The sequence below is a fragment of the Aedes aegypti genome, chromosome 1 (assembly GCF_002204515.2).
Source record: "Aedes aegypti strain LVP_AGWG chromosome 1, AaegL5.0 Primary Assembly, whole genome shotgun sequence".
Classification (NCBI taxonomy): Eukaryota; Metazoa; Arthropoda; class Insecta; order Diptera; family Culicidae; genus Aedes; species Aedes aegypti.
In genome coordinates, this window is record NC_035107.1 from 72,031,095 (window position 1) to 72,056,821 (window position 25,727).

General features: G+C 42.3%; 1 protein-coding gene across 4 annotated transcripts in view; it reads left to right on the forward strand.

Annotated features, from left to right (window-relative positions):
* LOC5578886 (DDB1- and CUL4-associated factor 10 homolog) overlaps positions 1-25,727 on the forward strand; it is a 118,574-nt gene that overhangs the window by 84,378 nt on the left and 8,469 nt on the right. For 3 of the 4 annotated variants that reach the window (XM_021839620.1, XM_021839625.1, XM_021839629.1), the window contains exons 6-7: positions 4,317-4,376; positions 5,549-5,599. In XM_021839620.1, the coding sequence (XP_021695312.1) occupies positions 4,317-4,376; positions 5,549-5,599 (111 nt within the window). The remainder of the gene's footprint in view (positions 1-4,316; positions 4,377-5,548; positions 5,600-25,727) is intronic. The other variant, XM_001664044.2, reaches the window with a different exon arrangement.

The following is a 25,727-nucleotide window of genomic DNA, read 5'->3' on the forward strand; positions in this document are numbered from 1 at the left end:
CAAGCATGTTGAAAAAATCGGTTTAATCGAAATTTAATCGCGCAATTTCAATCAAATTATGTATAAAATGAAAGTTCAAGTTCTATTTTGCATGTTTGGTGGATTAGATTACAAAAAAGTATGATAAATTGTACTTTAAATTTTATGTAAACATTAATAAAACCAGTGTTTTATACAACTTTGGCGACCTGTAGCTAAAAATTGTGACGTGCTGGAACATTTCTGAGAATGACACTAGATTCAGCAACCCCAAATCTACTAGAGACACATAATTTGATCCTTGAGACACGCAAAAATGTCATTTTTGTTACGCTGTGTAATGATTGTAACCCATTCAAAAAGAATTCTAAAGGTATCAGATTTGACATCATATCATAACGATATTCACCTCACTGAAAAACCCCAAACCTTCCGAGCCAAAAGTTACGTCAGTTCTAATTTTCAAACGTGATTTTCTTAAATCTTAGTTTTCGTTGATATTTTCACTTCAATTGACCTACATATCAACTCGAACACTAAGATATATGATCTAAATCGTCCGTGCGTGATAAAAATTAATCGAAATTCGTTTTTTCTCGGTAAAAGGCACGGTGTTTATTTTACCACCCCTGTTCATTTTACCACAACTTCCCCTATGCCAATGACCCGAAGCTTTACTACACGATCAAGAAGGTCGAGGATGCCCGTTTCCTACAACAAGATCTGAAAGTTTTTGCTGAGTGGTGCCGCATTAATCGTATGGTACTGAATGTAACTAAATGCACAGTAATCTCGTTCGGCCGCAAACATGCACTCCATTATTTTGGCTATAACTTGAATGGTGTGCAGCTACAGCGCGAAACAACAATCAAGGATTTGGGTATCCTGATTGATTCCAAATTAACATTTAAGGATCGCATATGTCGGTACTAAAGCTTCATCGCAGCTGGGATTCTCGTTCTGATTTGCAAAAAAAAAAGACATATAATGCATCAAAGCTCTTTACTGCTCCATTGTGCGACCCATTCTGGAGTATTCCCCCGCTGTCTGGTTGCCTTACTATCAGAACGAAATTCAACGGATTGAGGCTATTCATCAGCTTTGCGTTGCGTCATCTTAGATGGGACAATCCGCTCAATCTACCCAGCTACAGGAGCCGTTGCAAGCTGATAAATTTGGATTTACTGGAATATAGACGCAACGCTGCTTGGTCTGGTGAATACCCGACTAGAGGCTTGTAACAAAATTATAATAAAATTTTATTAGAATATGATATGCATATCATATTATGATATAATTTTGTTAGGCTCCGTTATCCATAGAACATAATAGAACAGAGATATAACATAATGTGTTATTTCCCTTTATGATATTTTTTTGTTCATTTTTAACAACTTTATAACAAAATAAATAGATAGTTATGCATTTCAATAATATACAATATTATCGTATATCGAACAGTATTTTAATTTTGATACCTTGTATCAAACATTATAACTTGGTTTGATATGTTTTTGATAGAATTAAAACACATTTTGTTATATTTATGTTACTATTCATACACTTTTTGTTATAATTTTAGTTATTTTAACAACATCCTGCATCAAGTTTGTAACAACCTATGTTCGAAAAAACTTATAACATAATAACATATGCTGATATAATTTTGTTATGTACCTTTAGTCGGGTATGCATTTCAATAATATACAATATTATCATATATCGAACAGTATTATAATTTTGATACTTTGTATCAAACATTATAACTTGGTTTGATATGTTTTTGATAGAATTAAAACACATTTTGTTATGTTTATGTTACTATTCATACACTTTTAGTTATAATTTTAGTTATTTTAACAACATCCTGCATCAAGTTTGTAACAACCTATGTTCGAAAAAAACTTATAACATAATAACATATGCTGATATAATTTTGTTATGTACCCTTAGTCGGGTATCAACATAATATCCAGCCGTAACCTACGCTCGCACTCGTTTTTGGCCATTTCTCCAGCCACGACGAACTACGGATTGCATGAACCTATGCGTAGCATGTGCCGTGTTTTCAATCAATGTTATCGTGTCTTTAACTTCAATATGTCCCGCGTAACAAATAAGTGTAACTTCCGTAGTATTTTGTGTTAAATTTTATTTTTCCTGTTCGTAATTTTATTATTTTAGTTTTAATGTCGTGCTAAACATGTCACTGCGGTACATATTTTACCTGTTGGCATAAATAAATAAATTGACAGACGTGTGATAATCGACGGAGATGAGTTCGAGGTGGTGGATGTATTTATCTATCTCGGATTGTTGGTAACGTTGGATAACAACTGTAGCAGAGAAATTCGGAGACGTATCATTGCCGGAAGTAGTGCTTACTACAGACTCCATAAGACCTTGCGGTCTGGTAAACTTCACCTCCGTACTAAGTGTACCATGAGTCGTGGACAATGCTCGAAGCGGATCTGCAAGCGCTAGGAGTTTTTGAACGTCGTGTGTTTAAGACGACCTTTGGCGGAGTAAGAATGCCCTACTCAATGGTGAACCCAGTATCCAGAAAGTCGCCAAAGTTGGAAGGGCACGATGGGCGGGACACGTTGTGAGAATGCCGGACAACAATCCCGCAAAAATGACGTTCACTTCTAATCCTGTACTGGCCACACGAAGAGGGGCGCAACGAACTAGGTGGTTTGACCAAGTAGAACAGGATCTTGGAAGTGTGAACGATCGAGAAATCGGGGGAAAGCAGCCATGGATCGAGTTTGTTGACGTAACATTGTGGCGCAGGTCATGTCTTGAAAGACGTAGCGCCATCAAAACTGAACTCCAGAAAATCCTAAGGAATGTAACTCACATTTTATTGTACTTTTTACAATAATTATTCTTACACAACTCAGACTTAAACGTAACAATTCATTTATTATCCCTCCAAACTTCTTCGGAGGTGGTATTCAGTCTGTCAGAGATTGCTTTTGAATTTCTCTGAAAATCTTTGGAGGCATCCTTAGAGAAATTCCTGGTTGAACACTGAACGAAATCTCTTTCCTGTTCCCTGTTTGGTTTCTTTTTGTATTTTTTACTTCTTTTTGGACTCTTTTACTCATTTTAGGTATGGATTCTCGAAAGATTATATTTTTTTGACATATAGTCGCCACCAAACCTTAAAAGTGTTCTATAGTAAAATTCGAAATTTACATAATCTGTTGGATGATTTTCGCAACAAAAACTATACCCCTGGAACCAAAGTTCGCTGGCCCACTAGGCTCCCCACAAAAAAAATACTAGCTACGTCACTAAGTATTGTTATAATGCGAGAAAACGCAATTCTTGATTTCTGAGACATCGTACCAGGCCTATGTAACTTCTCCAATCCAATTGCTCAGTGGGCTACAGCCAACGCATTAAAACCCACTGCTGGTCCAAAAGGGTATTGACTCTTTACGGTTCACCTGCGCTCTGCCGGTAGTACCTAAAAACCGCTTGTTGCTACTTAACTCGCATAAGCTCCGCGGAGCTTATCCACCGCCGTTCAATGTTTAAAAAAGTGTACGCGCGCGCACCGTTGTTGGTGTCCTTGACTTTGAATTGGACTGTCGAGCCGTCGACGTCGTTCGGTCACTTGGCGTCATCTTCTGGGAAGACGCCGTTGCTTTTCGCGAAAAGACAGCTAGAGGGTTCAAATTGTACGCTTCGTTAGTTTTTCGTTGCATAATGAACAAGCATCGAATCGTTGGTGAACGTTCGGTTTTTGGAACCAACACTGCTCTTCTAAAAAACTGCGGTTTGCTGGATAATGAGTAGGTGTGTGAACAAGCTCGCTCACCATTCGCAACGGCTTTTATATGGCCAATTAAATTTGCTTCCACTAGGCTAGGATAATGACCTAACCGATCGATCATCCACCGCACAGAACACCAACTATTCCATTCAATGCTTGCTAAGCTGATGATGAGGGTAGGCGGAATTTTTCGGCTTTATTTGTAATTTGTCACGGATTTACAACTTCTGGTTAGATTTAATTCTACCGTCCCCACTGGTGATCGATCATCGTTGGTTGGTTTGACTGGTAATTGCGCCGTTTAATGTGTCGTCTTGTGTCATATAGGTGCACAGCCACTCATTGAGCCGGTCGGTTAGACTAAGCTTGCAGCGGTAGTTGGAGTGGGTATGCAACTGGATGGTTCTGCTTCTTCCTAGAATGTGTCAATCAGCAGAGCAGTAGCACCAGCGGGGTGTTGTGGTGGTTTATGATTAGGAGTCGAGTGATTGTGAGGAACGGTCACGAGAACCATTAAAACGAACGTAACTAACTCGAAACTTCCTTATTGCAGATTCACCCCCAAGGCTGGTGCGCACTCAGCAGGAACATAAGCTACGATGAAAGTTCTGAGGTGAGTAATCCGACCATTTAATTAGATTTATGGTCTATTTTGCATATAATCACATATAATTTCAATCATTGCTTGATTTCCTTGTATTATTGGACAGATAGCTGTAAGGTATTTTCATGCTTGAAACACGACGTACAATTGCGATAATGGTAAAGAAAGCTCTCAATTAATAACTGTGCAAGTGTTCATAAGAACACTGAGCTAAGAAGTGGCCTATGTCTTATTTGTAAGTAAAGCCAGAAAAAAGAAGAAAAAGCTCCCTCCCCTAGGATATGTAATCTTGCCGCGATGGGTGGGCTTACCCCATTAGCACTTATATGGGAACCAAAGACATGTCCAGTCGTGGTGGTATCACATCAGGAAATTTTGGTTTAATGCCGCGTCATCAACCATCTGGCATAGACGCATCAATCTTACGGATGTGATCCAACGGTCATCCTGTTATCATACATCGGGGCAACAGGAGCCGTAGCCATGCTTTAATACTGCTAGGTTAGATAGATGTTTAAATGATTATGATTATAACCTTAACCAATGAGGAGAATGACCAAGGATTCATCGAGTAGAATGTGACACAAATGTTATGTTGTTATGCTTATCATAATAGAATCATAATAAATGATCCACATTTATAATGCTGGTATCAGGAAACTACAATACCTTCTCTCTCGCAAAATTATAATGAATAGTTAGGGCTTAGGCGCGAGGAAGCTTTATTTTGTTACCGAAAAGTGGATCCGGACGATGACATTTGCTTTTGATTGTTTTGTTTCTTTCTCTTAGATTTAGTTTGAGTATACTGACTATATTATTAGAATTAAACTTGGATTTGTGATTGCAGCAATAGACAGACAGACGAGACAGGATTTAGTAAGAAAAACAATAAGTAAAACTGTATAAAACAAATTACATTAGACAAATAAAGAATAATAGATGGAATAAAAGGACACAACAGACCTACGGGACTGAGGGAAACCCAGATAAATGCATGAAATATACGATGTCGTTGACTGCATTCGAGGATGTAGTCAAATGTAATTCATTAATAACTCACAAAATCATGTTTAATTATAATACTAACAGCTTTCTTTCTCTATATTCTGCTTATGTACACAACACAACCACGAGTGACCAAATCGTTCGTCGTATGTAACTAAATCCTAACGTTACAGCAATCCCGGAACCACATAGAACTGCATAGACCGATCGAACTCCAAACTGAGGTAAATTCCATCTAATCAAAATACATAAATATGAAAACATTGCGCATCATTATTACAAATTATTTTATTATTCATCTCCATATCTGTGACACTAACAATCACACTAACTTAGGTTCCAAGTAGAAATATTATTAGCGAAAAATTAAAATGTAGCACATGTACTACAACGATGGAACAGCGATGGTGAAGAAAATGCCAGGGGATGGACATTGTTCTCTGCAATCCTACACCAATTATACCACCAGGAAGTTGGTACTGAGGAACACCAAACAAAAGTAATGGAGCTGAGGCAAAGAATAGTCGAACACATAAAACTCAACATCGAAGATTACCGTGCTTCAATAGCGGACACTATAGCAGGTTTGACGCACCTAGGACGCGGTGATAGCGAATCAAGAATACAAACGTTTCTACAAAAGCTTGCGGAAACTAACGAATGGGGGGGTCAAGAAACAATTGCAGCGTCATCGCGCATCTTCAATCGCAGGATCGATGTATATTACGAAGAGGGCCCTATGATATCGTTCAACCGACCAGCGGCAGCGTCAGGAGTGTTGCGCATAGCATATCGATCATTTAGAGGAAGCAGAAACTCAATCAGAACACACTACGACTCGGTTATTCAAAGACTACAAGCCCCCGATAGGAATAATAACGACAGGGAATTGGACAACACCCTGTTACATCCGGTATCCAGAATAACCCATCTACAATTTAACACCCATACAAATGCTTCTCAATTTAGCAATGCGTCGGGAGTTATAAGGCCAATACATGGATCACCGATGATTACGGAAGAGGACAAATTTCCGTTGATGTCATGGAATGTGCGTGGATGCTCCGAGGCCCGAAAGAGAGAATTTATGGACCAACATTTCTTTCAGAATGGTTACCGTATTGTAGCACTCCAAGAAACAAGAATGGCGGAGTGTACGGTAGAAATCGATAATTATTTTTGGTTCAACGTCAACAGTGGTACGATAAGAGATCGAATAGGTGGTGGAACAGCTATTCTGGTGGCAAAAGCAGTGTACAAAGAAAACCGATTTAAAAGAATAAGTCCGAATTCCTGCTCCTACTTGGCTGACGTGTTCGGGAAAAAAGTTCTGATCATATCGACTTACATTAGATCAGAAAAACAAATGGAAAATCCGGAGTTTCAAATACTTTTCAGATACATTGTTAATCTTCCTCGTGCTATTAAAGACCAATTAATCATCGTTGGGGACTTTAACGCTCATATCGGCAAAAAGGACTTCACAACGGAGGACACCGAAGTAATAGGAAAGAGTTTACTACATGAATATTGTAATGAAAATGGGATTGGTCTGAAAAACTTCTTGCATGGACTGCGACTCAAAAACTACTCGACATTCAGCACATCATCCTCAGTAATAACAACATGGACAAACGGAAAATCAAGCTCCCAGCTGGACCATGTAATTATGTCCAAAATGCAGTTCATGAAACTCCCGAACATAAGAGCCTATTACACTTCCCATCTGAAGAGTGATCACAAAATGATGGAATGCGTCTTGAAAAAAGAGAATAGCACGACAGATGAACGAGAGCGCATAAATAGCAAAGGAGCGAAGCGCATAAGATTTGATGTAGAATCTCTAAAGAACAATGAAGACGAACGGACCAGATTCCAAGCAAGAATCAATCATCATCTACAAAGACAACAGTCGATAGTTGTGGGAAATAATGTAGAAGACAAGTGGACTAGCATTAAAGACGCAATGTACAAAGCTGCCAAAGTTGTTCTTCAAAAACCAGGATCACCACCAACACCGCGTCGGGTAAACGCATCGAAGAACTACTTTATTGCACATCAGAGACAGCTGGGCGCTAGAACAAAGGGGCTGTCCATTAATTATGTAAGGGTTTATGGGGGGAGGGGGGGTTTGAGATTTCTTACGCGCCTTACATTTTATTTTTAATTTTCGTACAAAAAATCTTACCATGGGGGGAGGGGGGGTTCAAAAACTCCAAAAATTGTCTTATGTAATTAATGGATCGCCCCAAACCAGGTACTCAAAGCAGAAGCAAAACAGGCTAGAAAACTTAAAAAGCAAGCGTACCTCGATCATTTTAACGACAAGGTGAAATCTTTCCTGGACGAAATCGAAGGGGAAAACCCATTGTCGCAAATGACGAAAACTTTCCGTTTCATAAAGAAACACAAACGGAATCACACATCCCGAAAGAGCCGATATATTCCAATTCAACACTGGACGCAAAAATTAAAAGAGTCTGCAACTCTCCTGCCAGATCATGATAGTCGAGTGTATTTGGAGGATGACGACAAGGACGCAGGGGAAGAGCCTACAAAGGAGGAGATTAGATCGATTATTTGGAACAGTAGAAACAACTGCGCCCCGGGTCTAGATAATCTGCACAGCGAATTTTTGAAATACGGAAGCGAGGAATTGCTAGATGAATTGACACAACTTCTCAAACAAGTGTTCAGAACAAACGTCGTCCCAAAAGAGTGGAAGGAAACTGTCCAAATTCCTATACCAAAAACGTCTAATCCTCAATCCATTGATGACTTCAGGTGTATAACCCTATGCTCCACTGTTTATAAAATATACGCGAAAATTCTTCTGGATCGTCTAAAGCAGCAAATTGAGCCAATTCGGGCTTACCAGATGGCATTCCAAGCAAAACGAAGCGCCGCTGACCAAATTTTTGTGCTGAGAAGGATTTTGGATGAACGGTGGAGAAAAGGTTGCAAAACAATCCTGGTGTCCCTAGATATTAAACAAGCGTTCGACAAGTTGGATATATCCAAAGCCGGTGAGATTTTGATAGACATGGGCGTATCCAAAGCATTAGTGAACAGAATAATTGAAGCATGCTTACACGAAATAACATCTGTTCAGTGGTATGGACAAAGGACGAGGTCGTTCAAGAAAATGAAAGGCGTAAAACAAGGTTGTCCATTGAGCCCTCAACTATTCATATTGATGTTACACCATGTTCTGGCATCAGTGCAAGAATTCATTCCAGAACTTAAACTATCGCATGAAGGTTCACTGAAGCTTCCATGCATTCTCGGATACGCCGATGATTTGATGTTCATATGTCGAACGGAAGAGGAAGTGGAGAGACTGCTTGAGATCCTTGAACCATTGCTATATTCAATTGGTTTGGAAATAAATGTTCGCAAAACGAAAGTTCTCTATCGCGATCCCGATTTGACAAACAACAGGGCCCCGGAGACAACCGCCAAATTTGGAAAATACGAATTACCGGTGGTGACAATCATGAAAAACCTAGGTGCACAGATTACCAGCAGTCTGACACGCGGAGCAACAACAGCAGATCGAATTCGTAAAGCGCAAAAGGCATTCCATCATTTGTGTTCATTTTTGAAAACCCATCGACTAAAATGGCCAGTAGTTAAAAGACTCTACCACTGCTCAATCACACCAGTAGTTACTTACTCTATGGAAGTTTCTACCATTATCAAACGGAATCGTGATTCGCTCCGAAAGATGGAAAATGAAATGCTTCTAACACTAAAAGGCCTAAGCGTCCAGGAAGATGAGCGAGATAATAATCAACAAGAAAATGCTGCCCCCGAGGATTCTCCAGGGCACCAGCAAGCATCTGAAGTTGCTGGATCGCTTGACGCAAATGATGATTATCAACAAGCTGCTCCAAAGTGGCTAAAAGGATACACGATAAATAACAAGATTCGAGTATCGAGGCTGAACTATTACGGCCATATAATTCGAAGCACTCACGGTGGAATTTTGAAAGCAGCATTAGAACTCAAAATTAACAAGCCGAAGAAAGTAGGAAGGCCGGCGTACTCATGGAGAACATGCATTCGTCAAGACATAGAGAGGAGCGGTAAATCATTACAATTTTGGCAGGAGACAGCATTAGACCGAACAAAAATGAAGGAACAGACGAAAAAGCTCTTCGACACACTAATCGAGTCGGAATATGAGGAGGACAGCGACTCCGATTGGGATAGCGACGATAGCTCTCTAACCCCCTCAGTCTTCAATGGATTCAGCGATGAAGAATCTTTCTTTGTCGGAAATGAAGAAAATGAGGAATTTTAAGGGGAATCTCGATTAAAATAACTCCTACTAAAAATAAGGTAAGCTACACTTTTAATATCTAGCATATGTACCGTCAACGTACCATGAGTTTAAAATGTAAGGTAATTTGAGTAAATACGCAAAAGATTGTCCACAGTATAATTCAATTTGTCGATTTGCATCGTCTAGTGGCTATAGTTTTCATATTTATTTTGTTTAAACTTATCTTTTTTCGGTGTGAGCGGGCTACTGGAACATGAGCGGATACTGGTGCACTGATGGTACATTGTTTATCATTTCAGTCCATACACATTCAACCTTTCAATAGCAATTTACCCATAACCGTCTCAGAAACTATCTTGTCACACTATTCAATTAAATGCTCAATTTGAAAGGCCCTCAAGACACTTACAACAAGTAGTTAGCTCGTTACAGATTAATTACAACAATTGACAAATACTAGAGAACATATGACTTACAAAACCCTTAAAACATTGAGACATCTCAGATAGTTCTTGTTCACGTATAAGTGAAGCCTATGTCATGTTTTTATATTAATAACGCTGTAACGATCTTTTTATTGAAATATGACCGTAATATACACAATTAACATTTCTCTCTATTATTGTTTTAAATGACTTGGAGATGGCATATGTGAAACAAGTTGTCAACATAGACTAAAATATAGCGCTTTATGTTATTTCCAAGAAGAGTATAAATTATAAATATATACTTGCAAGGAGCTTCCCATGCGTAACCAAGAATCTGAACTATTACAATTGATTACCACTCTAGCGCTGCATTCAAAACCAAACACTTGACGCATATAATGGAATTAGTATTACACATCAGCGACCTCTTTTGAAATAAATAGCACAACGACTAAAATATAACAAAATACAGTACGTACAAGACCAGAAAATGACTAGACATAATAACTAAAGGTGGACTACGGGAGGGAAACTGAAACAAAAACAATTTAATAAAACTACTTCTGCACAACATTCAAACAAAGTAGTGTTAAAGCGGGCAACATAGCCAATTCCGTCTAAATATTGGCAAAAGTAGAGGTAAAATTTGCACTACGGGGAGCAGTACAGACAAGTAATCTGTCATGCAGCTCCCACTAAACACTCCATAAAAAAAAAAAAAAAAAAAAAAAAAAAAAAAAAAAAAGGAAAAAGCTAGGAATTCCAGAAATTTCGCACAGGATTTTCTAATGAGGATCTTTCGATGAATTTACTTCAAGTATTATTTCATTATTTTGTCTATAATTACTTTAACAAGAATTTGACAAGCAATTTGTCAAATTCTAAGATCCGTCCATTATTTCACAAAAAAATGAAATTGTTTCTAAAAGATAAGAATTTAAAATATTGTGAAGCACTGATAAAGATGCATTTTACGCGCAGCTTGAACGTGAATACGATCGCTGCCCAAGTCACGACATTAAGATCATCATAGGAGATTTAAACGCTCAGGTTGGCCAGGAGGAGGAGTTCAGACCGACGATTGGAAAGTTCAACGCCCACCGGCTGACGAACGGGAACGGCCTTCGACTCCAAGAATATGGCCATTCGTAGCACCTACTTCCAACATAGTCTTCCTTACCGATACACCTGGAGATCACCACAGCGAACAGAATCGCAAATCGACCACGTTCTGATCGATGGACGGCACTTCTCCGACATTATCGACGTCAGGACCTATCGTGGCGCTAATATCGACTCCGACCACAACCTGGTAATGGTAAAGCTGCGCCCAAAACTCTCCGTCGTTAACAACGTACGGTAACGACGCCCGCTTCGGTATGACCTTGAGCAACTGAAGCAACCGGATGTCGCCACAGCATACGCCCAGCATCTCGAGCAAACGTTGCCGGAAGAGGATTCGCTCGTCGAAACTCCTCTCGAGGACTGCTGGGGTACAATAAAAGCAGCCATCAACGTCGTAGGCGAGAACATTGTTGGGTACGTTGAACGGAGCCGACGGAACGATTGGTTCGACGAGGAGTGTAGAATAATTCTGGAGGAGAAGAACGCAGTGCGGGCAGTAATGCTGCAGCAAGGTACGCGACAGAACGTGGAACGTTATAGATAGAAGCGGAAGCATCAGACCCGTCTGTTCCAGGAGAAAAAGCGTTGCCTGGAAGAGACGGAATGCGAAGAAACGGAGCTGTTGCAGCGCACTCAAGAAACGCGAAAGTTCTATCAAAAACTCAACACATCCCGCAGAGGCTTCGTGCCGCGAGCCGAAATATGCAGGAATAAAGATGGGAACATTTTGTCGGACGGACGCGAGGTGATCGAAAGGTGGAAGCAGCACTACAACGAACACTTGAATGGCGCTGAGAGCACAGGCACGGAGGTTCAAACCAGCGGAAGAAATGACTACGTCGTAATGTTGGACAATAGCAACCAACCAGCTCCCACTTTGAGAGAAGTTAAGGATGCCGTTCAACAAAAAACAAAACAAAAGGCAGCTGGGAAAGATGGTATCGGAGCGGAACTCATTAAGTTGGGCCCGGAGAAATTGGTCGCTTGTCTGCATCGGCTGATAGTCAGAATCTGGGAGACTGAACAGCTACCAAGGAGTGGAAGCATGGGGTTATATGCCCTATCTACAAAAAGGGCGACAAGCTAGAATGTGAGAACTATCGAGCGATCACTATTCTACATGCCGCCCTCAAAGTATTATCCCAGATCATCTTCCTATCTTCCTATCCGTCTATCACCAATAGCAAACGAGTTCGTGGGAAGTTATCAAGCCGGTTTAGTGAACGGCCGCTCGACGTCGGACCAGATCTTTACAGTACGGCAAATCCTCCAAAAATGCCGGGAATATCAGGTCCCTACGCATCACCTATTCATTGATCATAAAGCGGCATACGGCAGTATTGACCGCATAGAGCTATGGAGAATTATGGGCGAGAACAGCTTTCCCGGGAAGCTCACAAGACCGATTAGAGCGACAATGAACGGTGTGCAGAACTGCGTAAAGAGTTCGTTCGAGTCCCGCCGGGGGCTAAAGACAAGGTGATGGACTTTCGTGCCTGTTGTTCAGCATTACGCTAGAGGGTGTCATGCGGAGAGCCGGGTCTAACAGCCGAGGCACGATTTTCACAAGATCCAGTCAATTTGTTTGCTTTGCTGATGACTGGACATAATCGGAAGAACATTTGAAACGGTGTCAGAAATGTACACCCGCCTAAAACGCGAAGCAACAAGAGTCGAACTGGTGGTGAATTCTTCGAAAACAAAGTACATACTGGTGGGCGGAACCTACGTGACAGGGCTCGGCTAGGAACCAGCGTTACGAATGACGGGGATACCTTCGAGGTGGTAGATGAATTCATTTACCTTGGATCCTTGCTGATGGCGGACAACAATGTTAGCCGTGAAACACGGAGACGCATCATCTGTGGAAGTCCTCCCTACTATGGGCTCCAGAAGAACCTGCAGTCAAAAAAAGAAAGGGCCTGCAAGCACTTGGAGTCTTCGAACGTCAGGTGCTTAGGACGATGTTTGGCGGTGTGCAGGAAAACGGTGTGTGGCGGCGAAGGATGCACCACGAGCTCGCTACACTTTACGGCGAACCGCACACATTATCTCTATTATATTGTCGGGGGACGGGTCCCCTTTGCATGTAGCAAGCATGCGATCTCTCACAATAATGAAACGGGGGCAATCGAACACGACATGCTCCGCTGTTTCCACAGCGCAGGAGATTCTGAGTGCCCGAACCTATGCAGGTACTGTCTATAATAACCATGTCCTGACAGAAACTGCGTCAGGTGGAAGTTCACTTCCCCATGGTATCTTTTATAACAACGTGATAGAAACTAGAATCAGTTGCTCAAAATATACATGCAGTTTGACCGCGGCTCATGGAATAACCGATTCAGTTTGAGCTATTTTGTGTTTTCGCCCGGTTTTTCTGGCAACTCTGAACCCGATCTGCTTTGCTCGTATACTTCTATATACATGGGATACCCACTAGCCGACCTCTAGCAAATCAGCTGTAGGACAGTAGGATTAGATTGATTTTGATAGTTGAAGAGTGTGCAAGTAAAGTGACAGAGAAGAAAGTGAAAGTTGTTTTTTCTTATTGGAATAAAGTGGACTGTAGAAGTAGTGTTCCATGTGTATCACTGTTGTTGCCTGCTGAAGAGAATCGTTGCTGCTGTGATCTATCTGCACGGAGAAAAAAGGGACCTGAAAAGAAGCAAATCAAACACAACGTAGGGAAACGAAAATCGGCCTGGCGGTAAGATTCACCATAATTTTGGTGCCGTGACCAGGATTCCGCCATCGGATCATCTAAAAACGACCTGGGAGCCGCCATTTCGACGCTGAGCATTATTCGTCGCTGCGACAGCCATTGTACCCGGAGGATAGTTATTTTCTCAAGGCTCGATTATATCGGGCAGCAGGTAATTAGCTGTCCGAGTATGTTTGCTGGCCGCACAGGTGCCCTTTAGATTTTACTTTTCTTGCATGTACACTCTTCGTTGCTCTGCGGATACCGCCAATTCGACTGGATTGCGTCATTTGAGCATTCTACCGGGATCGTCAAACAATCACTGTCGCCATAGTGCCATCCGGCGCCATTCTTGGAAGTTGGCGGCTTGGCTTCCCCGTAGCTATTATTCCTGCAGAAGCTTCTGGATGTTGGCATTGTTTGCCAAGTGAATAGCTGGACATTGACCTCCTGTTGCCGCCTTTCGAAGTCGGCCATTGCCTTTGATGCTCGTCTGTTCCTGTCAGTGAATACCAGTGCTATTGTGTCATCATCAAGCGTGACCGTATGAAGTGATCCCACACGGTATTTTTCTGCGCTTCTGGATTTTATACGACGTTGTCAGTGGCTGCTAAGGATTTCTTCGAAGATTTATCCATCCCGTTTCGTCGATTGTGATTCTCCTACGGGCCTATTACGGCAAATTGGACTGCTTTCGACGGCTTCTGGTACTAGCACTACTAGCTGCTCCGCTCCCGATACGCATTCGGAGGATTTGGTGCTCGTCTGGTTTTTGCTGCATTTATTGATTAATTCAAGGCATATTACTGCCTTGGAACAGGTGAGTACCGTTCCAAGTAGCTACTTTGTCCCGCCCTCGGGTCTACCGTGGTCTTATTGTTCTCAGATCCACTGACTGCTGCATTCCATAACTGATGACCACCGCACCGGAAATGGCTACGCAACAGCAATTGCTCTTCAGAAGGGACACGATACTGGCATCACTGGGTCGGGCAGAGGCTTTTATTGCTGACTACGTAGCTGAGCGTGACGAGGCGCAACTTCAGTTGAGGATTAGCCACATCGACAACATTTGGGCCAATTTAGAAGCGATTCAAGCCCAACTGGAGGACTGTGCTACGTCAGAGGAAGGTAGGGCAATGCATGCAGGTGTTCGTGCGGATTATGAACCGCGACTTTTCTCAATTAAAGCTAGCTTGATATCGAAATTACCGACTCCTACTTCTTCAAACGCTCGCAATCCCTGCTCCACTAATGTTCATGCTCTCTCTGGAATCAAACTACCAACTATTTCGTTGCCTGAATTTGATGGGGACTACCAACAGTGGCTAACTTTCCATGATACCTTTGTCGCTCTGATTCACTCGAATGCTGAGGTGCCGGACATTCAAAAGTTTCATTATCTGAGGGCAGCTGTTAAAGGCGAAGCAGCACAGTTAATTGAAGCGATTTCAATCAGCTCGGCAAATTATAACCTTGCGTGGGAAACTTTGAAAGGTCGGTACTCCAACGAGTATTTGATGAAAAAGCGACATCTGCAGGCGCTGTTTGACATTCCACGAATGAAGAAGGAATCTGCTACGACACTTCACGGTTTAGTGGACGAGTTCGAGAGACACACAAAGATACTGCGCCAGCTAGGGGAGCCTACTGATTCCTGGAGCTCTCTTCTCGAGCACCTGCTCTGTACTCGACTTCATGACGACACGCTCAAGGTATGGGAGGACCATGCGTCAACGGTCAAGGATCCAAATTACTCCTGTCTCATCGAGTTTCTGCAACGGAGGATCAGGGTACTGGAGTCTATTTCTGTTAATCACCACGTGCCATCGGGTTCCGCTTCGTCTACGCCTTTGTCGAAGAAACAATCACCGATTGCTCATCTTTCATCGTGCTCTTCCACTACTAGTACTTCGAAACGATGTCTAGCCTGCAACCAAACCCACCCATTGGTCAGATGTTTTAAATTTCAGCGGCTTCCACTTTCTGAACGTCTACAGATAGTTAATGCGAAGCGCCTGTGCCTTAACTGCCTTAAGGTTGACCATTCTTACCGCAACTGTCCATCAGAAATGAGCTGCAGGCATTGCAATCGGAGGCACCACACTCTTCTGCATACTTCGACACCTGATTCCACCCGTCGATCTACGAACGGAAATACTTCAGTAGCCTCTACGTCTTCTCCAACACCAGTGGCTCAATCTAGTCCGTCGGCTTCGTCAGAGACATCCCAGAATCCCCTTGTGACTGCAGCGGAGCTTGATCCCATTGTTGAAGCCAGTGTCCCGGTGCAACATAATCGGGAAAACGTGTTTTTGTTGACCGTCATTGTACACATCGTTGATTCGTTTGGGCAGGAGCATCCAGCGCGCGCTCTACTAGATAGCGCCTCTCAACCGAATCTAATCACAGAACGGCTGGCAAGTATTCTTCGCTTGAGACGCAGCAATGTGAACATTACAGTCCAGGGTGCTGGTAAAATATCCAAGCCGGTGCGCCAGTCAGTCTACACAGAAGTTAGATCCAGGAATCAACACTTTTCATGCGGTGTTAACTTCTTGATAATGGATAAAGTCACGGCTGACCTTCCATCAAGGAACATATCCACAGCTGGGTGGAATATCCCAAAGGATCTCGTTCTGGCCGATCCATCGTTCAACCAATCACAGCCAATTGATCTTGTTCTCGGAGCCAAGCATTTTTACTCCTTTTTCCCTAGCGCGGCGCGCCTGCAGCTGTCCGAAAATCTTCCAGTTCTTGTGGATAGCGTATTTGGCTGGATCGTAGCTGGTTCTTCGTCACCTTTTTGTCCTGAAAGCTCATCGAACAAGTCTAGACCTAGTTCGACTACAATTTCTATGGTGACGCTTGAAGAAAGCATTGAACGTTTTTGGAAGAATGAGGAACTCGTCATGAACGACAACTACTCCGTAGAAGAAAGGCGATGCGAAACTCTGTATCAATCAACCGTTTTTCGAAATGAAGAAGGTCGCTATATTGTGCGCATGCCACGTCAACCAGATTTCCACGCAATGATCGGATCCTCAAAACTGAATGCGTTGCGACGATTCGAACTTTTGGAAAAGCGATTCGAACGAGATTCCAAGCTCAAGACGGACTACCATGCTTTCATGCAAGAATACATCGACCTTGGGCATATGCGTGAGGTGGCTGAAAGCGAAAAGGATCCGCCCGTAGCGTATTACTTGCCTCACCATCCAGTATTCAAAGACTCTAGTACGACAACTAAGGTGCGAGTCGTATTCGATGGGTCAGCGAAGACGTCGACCGGATACTCGCTCAATGAGGCACTTTGTGTGGGCCCGGTGGTACAGGACGACCTTCTCGACATTATGATGCGTTTTCGTACATACAAGGTGGCAGTTGTAGGGGATATTGCAAAGATGTATCGTCAGGTATTGCTGCACCCGGAAGACCGACCATTAGTTAGAATCTTTTTCCGCTTCTCACCGCAATCCCCGATTCGAACCTACGAACTGCAAACCGTTACTTACGGCCTAGCACCGTCTTCTTTTCTTGCGACACGCACACTCCACCAGCTCGCAGACGATGAAGGTCACAAGTACCCTCTTGGTGGTCCAGCATTGCGCAAGAATTTCTATGTGGACGACTTTATTGGAGGTGCTCAAAATGTTCAAGAAGCAATTCAATTCCGTTTACAAATGAGTGAACTATTGGCCAAAGGAGGGTTCGAGCTACGCAAATGGACCTCAAACGAATTAGAAGTCTTGCGTGGCCTGAAAGATGAACAAATTGGAACGCAGTCATCGCTTCAATTTAATCCGAATGAAACTATTAAAGCATTAGGAATATGCTGGGAACCAGAAGCCGACACGCTGCGATTTGACTCCCATATCAGCCCGTGTGACGAACCACCAACCAAGCGAAGCATTCTTTCTTGCATTTCTCGTCTCTTCGATCCCCTCGGGCTCATTGCACCGGTAATTGTGAAATCCAAACTTCTCATGCAAGAGCTTTGGCTACTTTCTTGTGGATGGGACGACGCAGTGCCAGATTCCGTTCGCCAAAAATGGAATGGTATACGCAGCGAGCTTCCTACCATTTCAACCTATAGAGCCGATAGATATGCGTTTTTACCAAACGCTAGTGTTCAATTGCATGTTTTTTCCGATGCTTCAGAAGTTGCGTATGGTGCGTGCATCTATGCTCGATGCGAGGATTCTGACGGTCGAGTTCGTATAAGCCTATTGGCCTCGAAGTCTCGCGTAGCACCTCTCAAGCGTGTAAGTCTGCCACGTCTTGAGCTAAGCGCTGCGGTGCTAGGTGCTCACCTGTACGAGAGAATTCGAAAATCCATACACATCGAGATTGCTGCATCGTATTTTTGGTCAGACTCAGCCATCACGCTGCAATGGATACGATCCCCTCCTAACAACTGGAAAACCTACGTAGCGAACCGCGTTTCCGAGATACAGCATTTTACTCATGGTGGCGCATGGAATCACGTATCCGGCTATCAAAACCCTGCTGATTTGGTGTCCCGAGGGATGGCGGTAATAGATTTCGTCAAGAGCAAGCTTTGGCGTAGCGGGCCCGATTGGCTAGCCTGCCCGAAGGAAAACTGGCCAAGTTCAACCCCTCCTACAGTACCCGAGGAAAATATCGAAGCTCGTATTGTGGCTGCAACGATCACGACGCCGCCAATCAACCCATTATTCTTACGCTGGTCCTCCTTTTCTCGTTTATTGCATGTCGTCGGATATTGTTTTCGATTCGCTGATAATTGCCGCTACAAAACTCGATCGCAATCGTTAAGTCTGTCTAGACTAAGTAGAATTGCCCTGGATCCTAAGGAGTTACAAAGATCAAAAGCCTTCCTGACCCGTCTTGCACAAGAAGACTGCTTCTCCGATGAACTACGTGAGTTAAAACAAGAGCGTACTGTAGCGAAACGATCCCCCCTTCGAAAGTTGAGCCCATTTTTAGATTCTGAGAGAGTGTTGAGAGTAGGTGGTCGGTTAAATCATTCGCTTCTCCCCTATCAAGCTAAGCACCCTGCCCTACTTCCTAAGATGCATCCATTCCCCCGCCTCTTTGTGGAATATATGCATACAAAGTTGCAACACGCCGGTGGACGCACGCTCCTGACAGTGATCAGAGAAGAATTTTGGCCAATAGATGGTCGGAGATTGGTACGCAGCGTAGTACGGAATTGCTTCAGATGTCAACGTCTTAATCCAGCACCGGCTCAGCAACAAATTGGCCAACTTCCAGCGTCACGAGTTACCCCAAGTCGTCCTTTCAGCGTTGTAGGCATTGATTATGCTGGTCCCTTCTACTTAAAGCCGATTCACAAACGAGCCGCACCTGCAAAATCGTATCTCTGCTTGTTTGTGTGCTTTTCGACAAAGGCAGTACATTTACAGCTAGTCTGCGAGCTCTCCACTTCCGCCTTTTTGGCAGCACTCCGTCGTTTCATTTCCCGTCGAGGTCGACCGATACACATCCATTCGGACAACGGGAAAAATTTTGAAGGAGCCAAGAACGAAATTGCCCAGTTGTTTGCAATGTTGGCAGCTGCCCACCATATTGATGAAATCAATTCCTTTTGCGCCTCGGAAGGGATTACTTGGCACCTTACACCTCCTAAAGCTCCTCACTTCGGTGGCCTCTGGGAGTCCGCCGTGAAGGTAGCGAAGAAGCACATCTATCGAGTGATAGGCTCGTCTCGATATACGTACGAGGATTTATCCACACTTTTTGCACAGATTGAAGCCGTCATGAACTCCAGGCCACTACTCCCGATGACTGACGATCCTAACGATTTAGCAGCACTAACTCCGGCACATTTCCTGATTGGTACGTCGCTAATGGCCCTGCCCGACCCAGATTTGCGCCGGATTCCGACTAGTCAGCTGGATCATTATTGGCAACTACAGCATCTAATGCAGCGGTTTTGGACTCTCTGGCAGCAAGAATATCTCCAAGAGCTGCAAAAGGACACCAAATGCTACGCCCGGAACGATGATATCCTACCCGGTAGACTCGTCATTATTCTGGATGAACAGCAGCCAACCACCCGTTGGCCACTAGGTCGCATCGTTAAACTGCATCCAGGAACGGACAATATCACCCGTGTTGTCACTCTGCGCACCGCAAAAGGAGTTATCAAGCGTCCGGTAACAAAGGTTTGCATCCTTCCGTTTGCCCCAGCAGATTCACCGGCTCCAAACGAAATCACTTGCCCAGCAGATCAGCAAAGTCAGTGCGATGATGTGTCGCCAAATGCAGCTAAATAGATGTAAAATTTCCTGTAAAATTAGAATTAAGTTTTATGTTCCTCTGCGAGTAGTCTTGTAACATTTGTTGTTGTTGTTGTTTTGAAAGTTGAATGTCATTCAAGGCGGCGGGTATGATAGAAACTAGAATCAGTTGCTCAAAATATACATGCAGTTTGACCGCGGCTCATGGAATAACCGATTCAGTTTGAGCTATTTTGTGTTTTCGCCCGGTTTTTCTGGCAACTCTGAACCCGATCTGCTTTGCTCGTATACTTCTATATACATGGGATACCCACTAGCCGACCTCTAGCAAATCAGCTGTAGGACAGTAGGATTAGATTGATTTTGATAGTTGAAGAGTGTGCAAGTAAAGTGACAGAGAAGAAAGTGAAAGTTGTTTTTTCTTATTGGAATAAAGTGGACTGTAGAAGTAGTGTTCCATGTGTATCACTGTTGTTGCCTGCTGAAGAGAACCGTTGCTGCTGTGATCTATCTGCACGGAGAAAAAAGGGACCTGAAAAGAAGCAAATCAAACACAACGTAGGGAAACGAAAATCGGCCTGGCGGTAAGATTCACCACAACGCTTTTGACCAGATTGGTCCTCCATACCTTAGTATGGATAGCGCCAGAGCTATTGGATAGCGCCGCTATAGCCGTAGATGCCCTTTTACAGGCATATTCAACGTGGCTAGCGAAGCTGAGCTTGTCATCGATCATTACCCCAAGATGCCTAAGGGATCGCTTGGGCTCTATGGTGCAATCACCTACCGAGATAAGCGCCCGTTGCTCGGGCTTGCGGTTGTTAACCACCACCACCTCAGTCTTGTGCCGGGCCAGTCCTAGTTTCCTAGACTTCATCCATTCCTCAACTATGGAAATAGAGTGCGCTGCTGTCAACTCTACTTCCTCCATCGATTCACCATAGACCACTAGGGTGATATCGTCGATATAGCCAACAATCTTAACACCCGTCGGAAGGGGCAGCCTCAGTACGTCATCGTACATCGCATTCCATAACAGCGGGCCTAGGATTGAACCTTGAGGTACTCCCGCGGTAATTCGAACGCTTTTCTGTCCCTCCTCTGTGTCATACAGTAGAATCCTACCATCAAAATAGGTTTCTAGAAGCTTACACAACTGCACCGGTACCTTGAGGCGGTGAAGTACTGTTGAACGCATTCTTACTTGTCCTGAATCCAAACAGGTTGTTGGACAGGCCGTCCGCACCTTCCGTTTACGGTACTAGCCTGTTGAGGATCAACCTCTCCAATAACTTGCCCGTCGTATCTAGTAGACAAATAGGACGCCGACGGGTCACCTTGTGGTTTCCCCGCCTTTGGTAGTAGCACCAATTTCTGTCGCTTCTATACATCCTGGAAGATTGATCTATACAGCGTTGCATCGTGGTTCTGAACATGACCGGGTCTGCATTCACTTACGCTTTTAAGGCAACATTTGGGAAACCATCGGGTCCCGGTGCCTTGTTTGACGCGAATGATCTCACGACGTCTGCCAGCTCTTCGTTCGTCACCCTCGCCACTTCTACTCCTTCATCTGCCGCATACGGCTCTGGGGGCAATGGGCTTGTGGGATGATGCGAGAAGAGTACATCGATTATCGATCGCAGCTGCTCAGGCGACTTCAACTTGGGGCGCTATGGCACCTTTGGTCTTAGCCATTACCACTCTGTAGGACTATCAACGCATCGACTCTGGAATTTCTTTTTGAGAGCTTTACCTCTCTGAATGTTGCACCATGTTCTTCTCCTTGTGCTTCTGTGCGTGCGCGTTGCATTCTTCGTCTAGCCCGAAGGCAGATTGCTCGAAGATTTGCAAACAATTCGCACCACCAGTACACAGGCAGTCTGATCTCTCTAGGAAGGGCTTTTAGAGTTAGAGTAAAAAAACGCTCGGCCAGTCAAGCTCAAGTTCAAGCGGATTCCTCCCAGATCTGCAGATTTCCTTCATAGGTGATCTTGGCGTATTTCAGTGGTTCCGGCAAACTTCGTCTTGCCATCAAGTAGGCTATTGCAAAACGTCATGTAATCCTCCATACAAAATGACACCTGAGTCTTCTCCCGTTTTCCCGATTATTCCGGAGACTTTCCCAAACTTTTTCCTTGCACAAAAACGTCGCATTCCTTGTCGAGTGCAACAGTGGAAAACTTACGTCAATCCGTTGATCCGTTCTCAAGTTATTTCGTGACATACAAACACCACTCTATTTTTATTTATACCTACCATGAACGTACCATATTTGACGCGGGTCCAAACTTGACGCATTTTCTAATTAATTTTATTATAAATTAATTCTAGTTCAGACTAGCATTCTAAAATTTATTCCTTAATCTTCTTTACATGTTATTGAAAGATTTCAATCAAAAAAAGTTTATTTTTGATTATTAATAGACAAAAAAATATATTTTAAAATGCATCCAACAAGTGCGTAATTTTTTTCATTCCTTAGTGAATGTGCTAAATACAGTGGGATTCCGTTTTTGGCATGCTCCGATTTTGGCACCCCCCGATTTTGGCAACAAAATGGATCCGTTTTTGGCAACATTTTTCAATACCATTTAAATTTGTAAATTATTGTAAATATTATCGTGTCTGTTGCTTTAGTCACTTGAACAGCATGTCAACTCCTCGCCGATTACATTCCAGATCTCCATTTTCGTCGATGTTTCCCCAAATCTCACCAACTACTAAGGACTCGCGTACGCGCTTATTTACTTCAGAATGGTCATTGATCATACATAGGCAACGTTTCATGACACCAATAATCTCCACCAGTATCTCAACTTAAGACCAACCTCTTTTCATAGGCATTCATATTAAGTGACCAGCCCACTTGAGTCTGCCAGTAGGTGATACAATGAAAAAAACACTGTTCTTCAGATTTGGAACAGCTTGTTCGAACAAAGCACCAGCACCGACATAAGAGCAACGAAAAATCTATGACTCACACAGAGTTACAATCATAAATTTTGTCTCGCTGTCTTTATTATGGATTTACATACATTGCGTATGTAAAAACACACTGCAGCTAAATGTCGTGTATCATAACTTTTTTTAAATTTCATTAAATAACATGACAAATGCGAATACAGTCCAAACTACAATTTATTTTAAATAATACCATTGAAGCGTGCGATAAATACGACTGAGAGTGTTTTTACTTTTTGTCTGTGGTATTGGTGTGTATATTGATCTTTATGCGTCAACTATTTAAAGCTATGTTCTCTCTTTTCTATAGACTCTATAAGGTGTTAGATTTGTTAAGAGACTATCCAGAATTCTGTACAAGATTGTTAATCAAGGATACGGGTCTCAACATCATCACGAGCTGAGTCTATTAGTTTCCTAACTGTACCCTGGAGAATCCTTAAGGGATTCTTCGTTCTTGTGGGACTTTTCAGAAATTTTAACGAATTCATGAGGATATCTGCAGATTCCTAGTGGACACTGAGAGCTTCTTGAGGGATCTTTAGAACTGGTTATGGAGGATTATGTCCAAAATCTGATGATTCCTAATAAACTCTAGGGCGTCCTGTAAATTTTAAGCGGGATAATGTGAATTTATAGTAGTATTTTTAATATTTTCGGCGAAAGCTTGAGGATTTTGAAAAGGGAATTTGAGGTGTGCTAGTGGTAGCCTTATAATAATAAACTTTTAAATTTCTTCATCGGAGACTTGAGAATTTTTGGCAACATCGCAGCGGAATTCCAAGATGTTAGCAAAATCCTTAGCAAGATCCTGAGAACGCTCTGCGAGATCCTACGGATGCTTGGCAAGATGCTTCAGAGCTCAAGCGTTTTTTCTGTAGATTTCTTATGAGAACCTGAAGATTCCTATAAGGTTCTTGAGGTTTCATAACAGGATCCTGTAAATTTCAATTGATTTCATAAGGCAGGTGTAAAACATATATCTAGCTGAATTAAAAATTATTTCAAGTAAAAATTAAGGTGAAGATGAATCGAAGCCAAACTTCCAAATTTTCAAGAGCACGGATCTGAAGAACCAAACATCCGTTTAAGCTGAAAACTCAATCGATTGATCACTAGAGGGGTGGTAAGCATTCGATTAGGTTTTCAGCTCAAACGGATGTTTACTTCTCCAGATCCGTGCTCTTGAAAATTTAAACTTTGGCTTTGATTCATCTTCACCTTAAATTCTACACAATTACAAGACATTTATGCATCTTCTCTTGTTTATGTTTGCCCTTTTGATACTGTCAACCATTCATTATAAAATGCTTCACTTTATTAGAAACATAAATTGAAGGAGCAATTCTAAACTCACCGAATTTTTCAAATTTTACGCTTAAGTCCAAAAGTTAAACTGATTTTAAATGTTCATTTAATTAGAAAAAAAAAGTTATGCCGTTTTGCAATACTCAGCGCTTTTGATTCGCAAATACGTCTTTAAAAGAAAACATTTTTTTTTTCGTTTTCTCTCATAGTTTTAAGAAAATGTCCAGTTCTTCAATAAAAGTCACTTATGCGATTATTGGTTTTACAAGGCCCTCTTATACAAAAATTATGCATTAAGCTTCTACAAAAAAATTGAAGACGTTGAGGCGTAAAAACGCGACCAGAAAATCGTTTGCCAGATTTAATATTACGGAGCTATAGATTCATAGCATAGTATAACTCTCCGGGAAATTGCTTCGAAGTGAACCTTTTCGAAGTCTCAACGCCTTATGATTCCATAAAAATGATGTATTAACATTGTAATGATGCTTTCAAAACCAATATTTGAAAAATAAAATTTGAAATATGGGTTCCGATTTTGGCACGGCTCCGTTTTTGGCAACTGAAAATTTCAACTTTGTTGCCAAAAACGGAATCCCACTGTATTGTTAATTAATTTTCATGAAAGTATTGTGCTGTTTTATAGCAATATCATCAACAACAGTTAGTAATATTCTTTTATTCATAAATTGACGTCGACATTTTTCTATTTTCAAGGTTTAAGACATATTTTTGTATGAAAATCTTGTGCGTCAAGTTAGGCACACAATGTTCCTAATTCTCGATTACTTTTTCAAATCGACGTAAGTCACTTTTATACGGTTTTGAGAAAATTAATTAAGAAGAGTCCCAACCTACCTTCTAAAACTTTTTAACATATTTCTACCGTGTACATTGCCTAAATTTTGCATACAATTAGCTCGCATTCAAAAACTAACTAGTTTCTATTAGTTCTCATAAAAAAATTATGACAAAATGATAAGTCGTTTTATTTAGTTACTAGCGACGTTTTTGTACCAGTGTAAAATCGACTCAAGTAGTGTTTTGTTTTGATTCGTTGTTAAGTCACTTTGTCTCTCCATACAGCGGAGCGACGAAAGTAGTGGTTAGGTTGCGAAAGTTGAAAATCTTACTTTCGTCGTTTTGTGAATCCGGAAATTGAACGTTCTAAAAGTGGAAAATCGAGTTGGTTCAGAGCAGAACGTGTAGAACTTCGTCTGCGAAACGCGTAGAATCGATAAAGTAAGTTTGTGAACTTTTTGACTTGAGTCTGTTTGAATAAGTTTTCGA